Raw genomic sequence first — 12,878 nt, 5'->3', positions numbered from 1 at the left:
AGTTTAAATAACTTAAAAATAACAATGAACTCCAAAAATAAATTATGTAAAAACTTAAAAATCATCAGGTAATTTAATTGAGGCAGTGTTTTTTTCAAAATCCTAAAAAAATAAGCCACCTGTAAAACTACAACTAAAACTAGAAATTAAGTAAAAAATTGTTTAAATTATAGCACAACTCAAAGTTAAAAAAATTGAGATACATAGAACTTGGATATTAAAACAACATATGGAATATACTAATTTTAAAATATTCATGTAGAAAGTACTCAAAACCATTAGAAAATAACAAAATCATTTTATAAAAATATTTACTTTGACCTAATTTCTAAAGTTTTTTAATAATTTACAATGGTATCACCTAAATTTAAAAATTAATCACTAAACTTTAGATCATTGCATATAAGAAAGAATAAAAGTAATGTACTTAATCTAAAAATAACTTAATTTAAAATACACAATATTTACTAACTTTTACTATAACTAATACACCTAAAATAATTTAATCACCAAAGTAATAATAATAATAAGTAAATATAAAAATAACGATACCTAATAGATATAAATTGCCTACTAAATATCTAAACATATTATATATCTTACTATATATCCAAAACGGGCGATTTTTTAGATCTGGGGTAATAAATAACAAAAGGGCGAAAAATTAATTAACTAAATAGTAAAACATTATTTAAAAATTTCTTCCTTCTTCTTTCTATTGAGCGCTTGTAAAATTTTGTTTTGGTAATCATCACTATTTTTTACATTTCTGCAATATTTCAGCTGCTTTGTGACGCGGTACCCTGCAAACCATGACGTCACCATTCTCTCCTATTCGTCGTTTGACTGTGACGTCATTGAGATAAGTCTGACGTATCTCGTTCATCGCTTGCTCTTCCAACTGTGGGACGTAGAATAAATTAGCAATATTTTGTTACATACATTTTATTTTTGATTGTACACCTGCTTAACAGCTAACTCCGTTTCAAACATTGCTTATTATTAAATAGTGGGTAATAAAAGACTTAAACAATTTTTTCTAAGGAATACTTGTCAATACTAAGTCAATATTTGCTACTACTCTTTCATTTCATAAATTGTCTAATTTTTTTGTTATCGAACTAACTTGTATGGTGTTCAGCGATTTTTTTCTCATTCTCATCTGCTCTTCCTTTTCCACTTTCTCCGTCATCATTATGTTTTGCAGTGATGAAGTCACTTCGCTTACTTGTGACGTCACAACGGCAGCGGGCGGCGTGAAGTTCCAAACACCGGATGAACTGTTAAAATTTGAACTAAATTATTTAAACTTTTTTTTTTAAAGATGGAATGACAAATATGATAATAAAACAAAATAAATTAATAAACATTTTTCAAAAACAGATAAAAGTTGTAAAAAATAACAGGATTCTGAAAAAACTGCATAGAAATTTTGTACTAAAATATAAAATATTGAATGTTGAAACTAATAAAATTTTCATAATTTTATAAAGATTTTTGTGCATAAGTTGAACAAGTTTGCACGGAAAAAACAAATAAATATCGAACTTAGGAGAAAGCACAGTTGGAGAAGTCATATTTTGATGGCTTCCATTCGCACTTTTTATGCTTCCATTGCTTTTGCTTTTAATAGAAACTTTTGTAGAACTGTAAATTATACTGAATGTTAGTTAATTAAAGTTTTAAAAAAAATAAAATCATATTACCTGCTGCTGGACTTTACTGGTGTTTGTTGATCGAATGAGGTGAATTGTACTTTTCTAAAAACATAAAAGCTTAAAGTGGCAGAACAAGTTTAAATCAATTTTAAATAATATATTTAGTAAAATGTTTGAAAAAAACGTTTTTGATTGTAAAAATAAAAATCTTTAGCATTTGAAATACTTAGTTACTTTGAAACAAAAATCAATAGTTTTTTGTTTAACCTCTAAACTCAAATTTGAATAGTTTTATATTAAATTTAAACTTTACAGTGTTTTCAAACTTAAGTTGTAAAAAACAACCATTATTACTAAGGTACTGTGCTTCGAAAAATAATATTGCAGATAAAAAGTACTGAGGAAATTTTGAAAATTTTGATTTAAAAAGATTTAATAAAAATAAAACAATTACAAACTTGGGAATTCCCCACGCATTAGGAGGAGGGGATTTTCCGAACATTTTCTCCTGCTGCTCCAACTCAGCCTGCTCCTGCTGCATCCTCTTCTTCTGCTTCTGCGACATCTTCTTGTACTTGCTCGCCGGCGTTCTGCCAGCTTTCGACGCCACTTTCGCGTTTTCGGGGCTTCCCAGCGTGGGAAAGTGGCTCCGCAAAAACTGATCCGAACTTTTCGGCGTCTGCAACTGAACTCGCTGAACCTGCTCAGCGTTCTTTTTGGCGGGAGTTCGATTTTTCAACTCTTCTTTTTTGGACTGGGAAATTTTGCGCTCCTTGTTGCGTTTGCTGATGAGATTGAGAGCCGCCTTTTTGGAATTCTCAATCATCCTTCTCAGCTCCGGGATTCCCTCGTTGCGCTTCCTGTGATCAAGCAGATCAGACCTGTATCTTCTCGACTCGGCATCTCCGCCGCCTCCCCTCTTCTGATAGGACCTCGACATCATCTTCTTTATGACGTCGTTACTATCTTCGTCGCTCTTCAGCAGTATGTCCGAGATGAGGTATCCGTGCGAGCTTTTGCTCTTCTTCCGCTTCCGTCTCCTCTTCTCGCCATGAGCGCCAGTTTCGGGCGACCCGGGTGCGAATTGAGAAACGCAATTCGCATCTTCCAAGTCGAAATATTCCGCAGGAATGTCGTCGATCGTCGGACCTCTGTCGCTTGGTGGCGCCCCTCGCATGTAAACCGTGCTGATGCGACTCCTGGTGGATGAAAAATGAACAAAATTAAGTTATTTTGCACTAATTGTTTTTTTTAACTTTACTTTTAGTTTTAAATTAAAAATCAAATCGTTCAAGTTATTTCTCAAATAACTCACCTGTAACAATCTTCCATGTCGGAGAGAAACTGTTCTTCCGCGTACAGGAAGTTGCCGGTGTGCATCAACCAGGGCAGATTTTGCGTGGCGAACTCAACGCAGGAACTGTACAGCTGAGGCGCGTTGAAAGTCAGTGATATCTCGCTGACTTCGACCACATTCTTCACTGTCAGCAGGTGCACCACCTGTAGTTTTAATACATAATCAGGTCAAACATGAAACAAAATTACAAGAGTTTGGAAATAAACAATGCTGCTGTGTTTAAAATGTTAAAGTAGAAATGATTTAAGTTTATCATAATTAAACTAAACATACTGAGAAGTGACATGAAAGTATTTTAGAAACTTATTTTACATACATTTACCTCTCGCGAGTCTACGCACATTGCGTCAACGGCAAAAACGCGTAACTAAATGAGAGGTAGCAAATTGGTAAAACCTGGATTTGAAAAACTCTGAAAAAAATTTTTAAATTTAGAACAAGTTTTAAAAAAATTCAAAAATATATATTAAATATGTTGTTAACTCATAAATTTATAATACTGTTAATATTTTTTTTTTGAATTTTTAAAGAATTCCAAAATGCGTAACAAAACGAATGCACGAGAGGTGACTGTACAGTGTCAACTTAATCTTTTGGTAATTGTGTTCAAACTATGCAAAACTTAAACCACTTAAAAATTAAACTTAAAAATCAATTTCAACTAACAAGAGATTCAACAGCTTGCTTACAGCCTTCAAATAACAACGAATCAGCACACGCGAGCACTTCAAGCAATATGACAACATTCTGCTTGATATTATCTGATATTTGTTCTGTGTATATGAAGTTGTGAACATGCTCGAATATGTCTGATGGCGATGGCACCTGCAAAATATTATGACAAATCATAGAAATATATAAACCCTCGGTTGTTGAAAATAATGATCATAACTAATATTTTTTGACAGCTTTTTTAGGTAGTAAAACACCAACAAAAACCTAATATGAAACTTGAAAGTTTTGCCTTAGTTCCAATAACAAAAATTAAAAAAGAAACTAGTTTCATCGGTTTAGTTTTACTTAGCTTAGCGATTCTTAACCTGGGGTAAATTTACCCCTGGGGGTAAATTCCCTTGTTTTAGGGAGTAAACTTTTCTTAATACAATTTATGAAAGCTAATGTTTACTAAATTCCTTTTTCAATTAAAAGTTAGTACTCAACTGTAATTTTTTAAAGTTAAATAAACTCTTTAAATTTAACGACTTTTTATATTTAATAAGCTTAAAGTTCAAAAAATCTACTTTTCATCAAAATTAAACACTATTTTGTATATAGGGGGTAAACTTTGTAATTACTTTCAAAAAAGGGGCAAATTTGGTAATAACCTTCCAAAAAGGGGTAAAACATGTAAAAAAGGTTAAGAACAACTGACTTAGATAATGTTTAAAAACAATAAGCTACCAATTAAATATACAATTTATAAGTTATAGCTATACAACCGCTTACGAAACAATATAACAAATTACTTTCAATACGAGCAGTTCATCGTGGCTACTGTTCATCATCATCATCATGTTCAACATTCCGGCGAAGTAAGGAACCCTGCAGCTCAGCATGCACTTGTGCGAACTCACCCTCCTCCCGTCCTCGCACTCGATCACACAATCGGGATTTCCCCTTCTATTTTCTCCACCCGTCCACACCTCGCTCCTGACGCCGAAAGCCTTCCCGATCTTCCCCCAACCCTGACCCCCTCTGCCTTGCCTGTCTGACGTCAGCTTCACCCCAAACCCTTTCTCGTCCGACAGCGACATTCTGGCGTTCTTCTTTAACACTTTTCCCGCCGGTAGTTTTTCGGGGGCGCCACACCCGTAACAAGCCCGCAGCACCGCCTTGACGACGTCGTTGGGAACTCCTTGAACTTCTATGACATCACTATCGCATTTTTCGCTTTCGTTCTTCAGCGCTTTAGCGTGTAAAGTCGCGAACTCTGTTGATTTTGCAGCGAGGAAGTACCAGTGTACGGAATATGATTGGACAAGGCTTCCGTTCTCCCTGACGTTTATTGTGACGTCACTAAGGTCTTGAGAAGCGGGATTGTCGAACATGTTAGCGACATCACGTGTCAACGAGAGTTCAGGAGAAATTGTCGGTATCTAAATTGTTAGTCTTATTAGAAACAATAACAATCGTTGTTTTAATTTACAAGTGAGAGAAACATAGTTTCAAATATGTAAACTATAAAATGTTACTGGAACTAAGTTTGAAATTAAATCAACAAAAACAAGTTCCTTCATAACCATTTAAAGAAGGAAACCACCTACTCTGGTCAAAAACATTATCGGAGTGTTTTGAAGAACAACGCCGTTCCCGCCCTTTGGCCCAAGTGCGACGGTGTGACTTCTGAAGGAATTGAGCAGAGATTTAATTTTGAAGTACTGAATTGAATCTGCGTTTTTGAAACTGGTGCACTCGAAATCCTGTAAATGTTTCAATCTTGTATAAAGTATTAATAGGTATATCAAAATACAGAGTGGAAGGTTTTAAATAGTTTATAAACTGATTCTATTTTAATTAGTTTTCTTTGACCTTGCATACATGAAGTTTTTGTTTTTCTATTTACCCATATCTAACTTTGTAATACAATAAAGTTTAATTTTAAATTTAAAGTATTCTAAAAAACTAGTTTAGTTATTTAAAAATTATTTTTATTACCGACTAGGCTTATAAGTTTTGAATCAGATTAGTCCTTTACACAAAAATAAAAATGATAAAGAAAGTGTTTTTTTATAAAATTACGGAAGCGTTACAGAAATAAAAAGTATTTTGTTAACAATAATTTTTTTAACGCCAAAATAGTCATAAAAAACAGAATAATGAAACAATTATACAGTATCCTCTTTTATTGTAATAACATATGTTTCTGTGTGTTAGAGAATTAACATACTTCAACTGGGTTCTGAAGTGTGTTAACCAGTTAACACACAGAAACATATGTCGGTACAATAAAAGAAGATACTGTATAATTTGTTTTTATTATATATTCCATTGAACTCGTTTCACTAGGATCTTTTGTTAACAAACACTTAAATTTATATTTTGAATAGTTAAATGCGAAACTGTTAGTTATCAGTAGCAACAATTAATTAACCTTAGTTTTTTTCTTTCTAGCAATATAGTCAGAGTAATTGCCAACAAAAACTCTTCCATGCTTGGTGATAAATGCAACTGTAGTACCATTTTTACTCATTGATATATCAATACAATCTTCCATCTAAACATAAGTTGGTTTTGAATATTTATTTGTAATAAACTTGAGGATAATACCAATAATTTTATAAATAATTTTTAAATTTTAAGCTAAATAAGTTCTATAACAAGGTGAAAAACCTATAAGGAAGTATAGACCTATAGATCAACAACAATGAAAACTTTAGTTAACTTTGAAACGTATAAAAACCTTGTAGTCATGGAAACAACAGATATCAAGGGTCTGGTGTTCGCTTCCCCATGACAACAACTTGCCCCCTTTTTTCAAAATTATAACTTTTACTTGCCGGTTTTTCTTCACTTGTATTTCTGTGTAACTTCCCTGGCTTCCTGATTTAACCTGCAAAAAATAAAGTATGAGAAGAAAAATCTGAACTCAGCTTTAAACATTTATAAAGATTATTCTACATTTAAATAACATTTTGGTTTTACTAATAATATATGGTTACTAGAGAAAGTCAAGATACCAATTTAAGAAAATAACCTGAGCAAGTATGTTTTTGTCAAGCATTCCACCGGCAACACAGAAACTTCGCACATCTTTGTGGCTGGAAACAACTCTCTTGTACGAAAATGAAGACAGCACGTATATGCAGCCCTGATAAAAGACTATTTTACAAACAATAAGTACTTGCTATAGTAAAAAACAGAAGAAAAAAACGTTGTAAATATTTCATATGATAAAAAATAATATTTAATTGTTGATAATAATTCAACAAACGTTTTCAGTGAGTACAGCGGTGGCGCCGTCAGAAACCTGAACATCGCGAATTTTGTCGGATTTCGAGTAAATACTGGAGACCTGACGCGGTTGCACTACAAACACATCGTCCTTCGGGTGACCTGAATATTATACTTTCAACTTTTTCATAAATACATTTGTATTGTACAGGAGATTTTTGTTTTGTATGTTCTTATTCTTAGTTTGCTTTTACTTTTTAGTCATTGTTTTTTTTTTTTTGAAGTAGATATTTTTATTACAGCCCTGCCTCTATAATCAAAATATGTACTTTGAAAATCAAAAATATTATACTTGTACAATAGTACTTGCTAAATGGACTGACCAAGATTAATTTGTCAATACGTCATTTATATATGAAAAATTTGACCATAAACTTTATTTGCTTTGATGAATAATACTATTTGCATCAAAACAGCTACAACCAATATCAAAAAATAAATAAACATTGAGCTCTGCAGCGTAAATAGAAAAGAGAACTGTGACATTGGTCAATCAAATAAAAACAGCTTTTAAAAATAAATCTATACGCATACATTTTAACTGAGAACAAATAACAACAGACCAAGTTGACCGGCATTGGTGCCGAATGTGAATAATGCTTGCTGATCAGTCCACACTGCAGTGTGGAAATTCGCTGCTGCACATCCGATTACTTTGTGGTGAGACGGTATTTGAACTCTACAGTGAAAAACATTAACTACTTGAATTATTACAATGCTAAATAACTAATATCGGTAACTATTTTTCTCAAATGTAGTACAATTTAAACTATTTCATCTATGAATTTATGATATTTTACCAGAAAAAGGCTTAGTTTTGCTTTAAAATTAGAAAATAAAAATTATTTCACAAAAACATTTCTATTTTATCTAAAAGAAATTATAATTTTTAAACATTTAACTGTTATTTGACAATAACTTGTTTTTACTTCGTCAACGTTAACAGTTGTTTTGGTGGCGGTGAAACCCCTAAAACACGAGCATTATTTTTGCCGCACGTCATCAAAACCCCTGTTTCCATGACAACCGTAGTGTGATCGACCCCACCGCTGATGTGGGTCACCCTGCAGTCAGTGGGCACGAGAACCGGTTGGATGACAAATTCCTGGTTGGAAGTGCCGAGCCGACCGCCAAGACCCTGACCGCAAGTGAAAACTTGTCCCTGGTCGTCGAGAAAGATGGTGTGGTACTTGCAAATTACTACCTGTTTAGGGGAATTATTAAAACATTTAGATTAGTAAGACTTTTGAAACTTTATATTGACAATTAAAAAATCTAATAATTCTTTGTAAAATTATTATAAATAAAACGTTATATCTAAACTTTCAAAAATTTATTTTACAAACTAAGTTTCGGTCAAAGACCTCGTCAGTGCTTAAATAAATTTTATTCAAATAGAATTATTTTAGTTAGTTAGAACTTAGTTTGTAAAATAAATTTTTGAAAAAATAAATATATTACTTCTCCTCCAGCAGTTGAGATCTCTCTATTTGTTTTCTTAAAACCAAAACATATAATAAATAAAACGTTTTTAGAAAATGTTAAGATGGTTTCTATTATTATTATTATGAAGCAAGTCTTAGATATTTAAACATGACTAATTAGAACTTTGTATTCGACACATTTTTATAATTAAACAGTAACTAAAAGTTCGGTTACATAAAAAAAACATAACATGAGACAATAGGTATAACAACTTATTCATACCTAATAACACTATTTGTTCTACATTTTATCAGTGTTATTGTTGCATATAAAACGTTTACACAATAGTTTACGAGAGCCACTTTAAAAGTAATAATTTTAAGTGGAATTAAGTTCACAAAAGTAATTTTAAAATGTTTTAGCTTTTCGACAAGTAGTTTTTTTTAAACAAAAATATTTGTCAATTAAATAAATGAAGTGTTAATAAAAACTGTTCATGAACAGTCAAAATGTCATTGGTTTAAATAGAAAGTGTAATTCACTTTTAATATTTAAATCATCAAATTTAGTGTGCAAAATGTTATTTTGCTTAATAATCTGAAAATGTTAAAGAAACTTGGTTTTTTTTTTCTTTTTTTTTTGTCGGCTTCTCAAATAGACTGACTTTTAAAGCATAGGTCGAACTTATGACAACAGATTACAAACAAAAATTTAAACATTACAATATAATTAATTAACATGTTTAAAATACAATTCAAAGTGAGACAATAGAGTCAGGCTTACTTTTTTAACATCTATCGAGTTTTTGTTGAAGTGTTCATGAATGCTGGGAATATCTTTAGTGAAGCTTCCACCAAGATTCAAATTCTCATTGTTGCCCCATGCATACATCTCACTCGCATTTTCCTTACTTAGGTGAGTGCTGTGTACAAACAATAATTGACTAAAAAGTTTTAGATAATTAGATTAAAAAAACATATAAACTACACTAGTAGTTTAAATATTGCTTTTAGTTTTAAGCAAGTAAAAAAATAAGCACTTTTATTGTTAAAAAAGGTGTTTTGTTTAAAAAATTATCAACTTTTTTATGAAGCACAACAATAGTAATAAATTTTGTGATACTTCACTATTTTCTGTTTATAAACTATGCTTAATAATAAAAAAGTAATATCAGCTGTAACAATACCAATTCATAATATTTTAAATATTGTTTGTTACAGAATATATTTTTAAATCGGTTTTAAAGGGTACAACTAAAAATACAAAGTTGCTTAAAAATGCAATGGAAATTAAAACAAATATTACATACTCAATTTAAAAGTACAATAAACATTCATTAATTTTAGTAAGCACTTTTAACCTTTTAAGAACATCGTAATCATTTCTACTTGCAATTGAAAGCATCATGTTTTCATTTTGCATGTTGCTACACCAAGGTGCTACATCTTTCAGAAAGAAATCAATTACATCACTTTTTGAATGGTCCTGAATGCTTATGTTGGCTCCATTCTGTAGAGGTGTAAATAAAACTTAACTAAGACGTTGCTTATAAAAACTAAAATAATACGAAAAAATAAAAAATTTTATCAACTAAAATTTAATTAGTTTTAAAATTTGATGTATTTGTAATGTAACATTAAAACCCTTTTTTTTAAACTTCACTACAATCAGTGAAAATTACAACACATTCTATACTAAATTCAGCAGAAAATAATTTTGTTACTTATTTAAAATTATAAATACGCACATAACAATACTTCATATTAATAAATCTAATAATACTACAATAATTGATTTTTGATGAAAAAAACTGAAAAAAAGTTTTAAGCGTATAACAGTTAGTCAAAATAAAAGATTTATCTTAATTTCTAGCTTTATTAAAAAGCAAAGATCTTAAAAGATTTTCTTTTTAAACCTTTTTTTGACACTATATTTTTCTCAAAACTAGTACAAAGCAGCTATTAGCTAGCACTGTTTTTCGACAACACATATTTTCTTTAATAAAAAACCAACAAACCCTCAACAAAGCAGCAACACACGGAATTCTGCCATAATGAAAAGCCTTGTGGAGAGGGGTCCAGCCAGATTCGAAATCGGTCACATCAACAACGTCCCTGCCCTGTTGCAACATCCACTCCAGTATGTGGGGCTTGCCACTTTTGGCGGCAGAGTGTAGGCAAGTGCTCCCATCCTCGTTAGTGTGAAATATTGCATCGTATATGTTGCAATATTTCAGGTAGGCTGTTATGTATAATTTTATGAACTGAAATATTAAACTTCGTTATACTAGCAGGGTTGCCAAACAATTTAAAGAAATTTATCAGGTTTTCAAATTTTTTTTCAGGTGGTTGAAAGTACAAAAATTTTTGTCCATTTTAAGTATAAAACATCTTTTATTAGTAAAAAAAATATTAAAAAGATACTGAAATGCTATTTTAAATGTGCTTCATAATAAACAAATTTCTAAACAGTACAACAAAAATTATTGTATATGATATATTTTCGTAACTTATCAAAGTTCTATTATTTTACATGTAGTAACTGCTCAAAATTTGTTTTTTTTTTTTGCCAAAACTATCAAGTTCCAACTTTTCGAGATTTTATGGTAACTTTGAACTAGCTTTATGTTTCAACATGTGTACTTGTAAGAAATTACACAGTTAGTCAAAATAATTATTAAAATATTTAACGATAAATTAACGTTTGTAAAAAACAAGGTCTCCTATGATTTTAATGCAGGAGCCGTTTAGACCTATGAATAAAAGCTTTAAAACTTATGAGCCGCATAGCAAACAAATTGTTCGCAAAAGCAACTCCTAATATAATAGTTTGGAAAAGTTACAACAGAAAAAAACGTGAAAACAGTACAATTTTATCATCACTATAATGTACATACTGTAACTTTCCACACATATTGTTTTTAGTATTTACACCAAATTTATGCGTTTTTAGTTTTAAGAATCTCAATAGAGCATGTTGATTTCTGCACATTCAATGTATTCAAAATTGAAAAAAAAACTTGCAAGTTCTTCCCCACATTCATTATTTCATTCAAGTAAATTCGAAAACGGATCGAAAAAATTTTTGAGAGCACATAGTTTCTAATTAAAAAAAGTAGTGTAAATTCTGTTAAACTCCAAAAAACACTTTTGAGCTCTCTTAATTTTGTAGTACAACTAGTTTAAGGTACTTTACTTTTAATTAATAATTTTTAAATTAAAAAAAATTTTAAAAATTTTGATTAACTTTCAACCGTTTAGAAATCAGAAATTTTAATTGAAGTTGCCGAAGAAAATGTAACCTAATTTCAGGTAGGCTTAATAAAAAAATAAATTTAATCATTGTTTTTTACCATTTTTATGTTGTTTAGTGTCACAATATGTGTGCTTATATAAAAGCACAGTTGAAAAATAAAACTAACTAAAAAATTAAACAACAGTTTAAAGCTTTATGTAAGTACTAGTTGATAACACCAAATTCAATTTTCAAAATTGTTACATGTTTCTAAATAACATTTGTTTAGAAATCTTATTTTTAGAACACAGTAAGTAAAAAGAAAGTTGTATATTAAGTAAATTTCAACATAAAAATTTTAACTAATCTGTACAATTAACTTACCTTGTATGACTAAAATTTAATCGAATTAGCTTTAGCAAGACAGCTTTCTTATAGACTGCACCATTAGTCGATAGTGGGTATATTTTTGATTTATACCACATAAACATAACTTGGTAAAAAAAAACATGAGTTTTAATATGATCAAAACTTTAAACATGTTATAAACATTTTTTTAGGATACTAAACACTGAATAAATCAAGTTTAGTTTTATTTTTTGCATTTCAAAATTAATCGCAACTTAAATTTTTTACAATTTTTCTACGCCCGGGCAAAACAGAAAAATTCAAATTGTAAGTTTTTATGCTATTTGATTTGTGTTTACCAAAACTATTTTCTTAAGTTTAATATTTAATTAATAGCAGTTTTCGGATAAATATCATGACATATTAGTGGAAAAAGACTACTACAAACCTTTTTTTAACTTTTTGCGTTTTTTTGTAACTTTAAATTTACAAAAAATTAAAAATTGTTCAAGTTATGAAAACATACACTTATTTCAAATTATGGTATAAATTTATACAATTTTTATCTATAAGTGAAATCAAACATAAACTAAATTATTGTAAACTTATTTTGATAGATATAATATTGTAAATTAGTAATCAAATAAAAACAAACCTTTTAAATGAGGCAAATTAGCTTTGGTAATTAAATGACAAACATCATTCACATCATCTTCTTCAACAAATTTCATTCCTTCACTTATTAAATTATTCAAAACTTAAACAATTCTCTATGGTAAGCTGAATATTAAAAATTAACTGTGTTTAATATTTGTTTTTAAAAACTTAAATTTGACTAACTCCATGAGTTTAATTGAAATAAAAAAAATTTGTTTTCAGAATATAAAAATACATACTAGTAAACC

The 12,878-nt window shown here is 30.0% G+C and overlaps 1 protein-coding gene across 1 annotated transcript; it reads right to left on the bottom strand.

Moving 5' to 3' along the window:
* Positions 1 to 555: 555 nt before the first annotated feature.
* On the bottom strand, positions 556 to 12,745 carry LOC145836540 (inhibitor of Bruton tyrosine kinase-like). The gene is made up of 19 exons (XM_082944336.1): positions 12,629 to 12,745; positions 10,409 to 10,632; positions 9,752 to 9,900; positions 9,175 to 9,313; positions 7,896 to 8,170; positions 7,530 to 7,645; positions 6,947 to 7,068; positions 6,710 to 6,823; positions 6,416 to 6,565; positions 6,107 to 6,229; positions 5,280 to 5,435; positions 4,482 to 5,111; positions 3,682 to 3,840; positions 2,974 to 3,158; positions 2,117 to 2,857; positions 1,707 to 1,760; positions 1,549 to 1,647; positions 1,127 to 1,280; positions 556 to 901 (listed from the first exon to the last, which is right to left on the bottom strand). The coding sequence occupies exons 1-19, from the start codon at positions 12,702 to 12,704 to the stop codon at positions 755 to 757; spliced, it is 3,813 nt and encodes a 1,270-aa protein (XP_082800462.1). The 5' UTR covers positions 12,705 to 12,745; the 3' UTR covers positions 556 to 754.
* Between the last annotated feature and the right edge of the window lie 133 nt (positions 12,746 to 12,878).

Source organism: Thalia democratica, chromosome 5 (assembly GCF_965202585.1).
Source record: "Thalia democratica chromosome 5, ktThaDemo2.hap1.1, whole genome shotgun sequence".
Taxonomy (NCBI): domain Eukaryota; kingdom Metazoa; phylum Chordata; class Thaliacea; order Salpida; family Salpidae; genus Thalia; species Thalia democratica.
The sequence above is the reverse complement of the archived record's forward strand: the minus strand, read 5'-3'. Positions and strand labels throughout refer to the sequence as shown.

Bases quoted from the DNA above. Each gene is read 5' to 3' on its own strand.
- LOC145836540 (XM_082944336.1), bottom strand. From the start codon at position 12,704: ATGAAATTTGTTGAAGAAGATGATGTGAATGATGTTTGTCATTTAATT. The intron at 3,159-3,681 runs GTTAGTTGAAAT...TTAAAACTACAG, and splicing joins AGCAAGCTGTTGAATCTCTT to GTGGTGCACCTGCTGACAGT. The intron at 1,761-2,116 runs GTTTGTAATTGT...TTATGTTTTTAG, and splicing joins AATGCGTGGGGAATTCCCAA to AAAAGTACAATTCACCTCAT.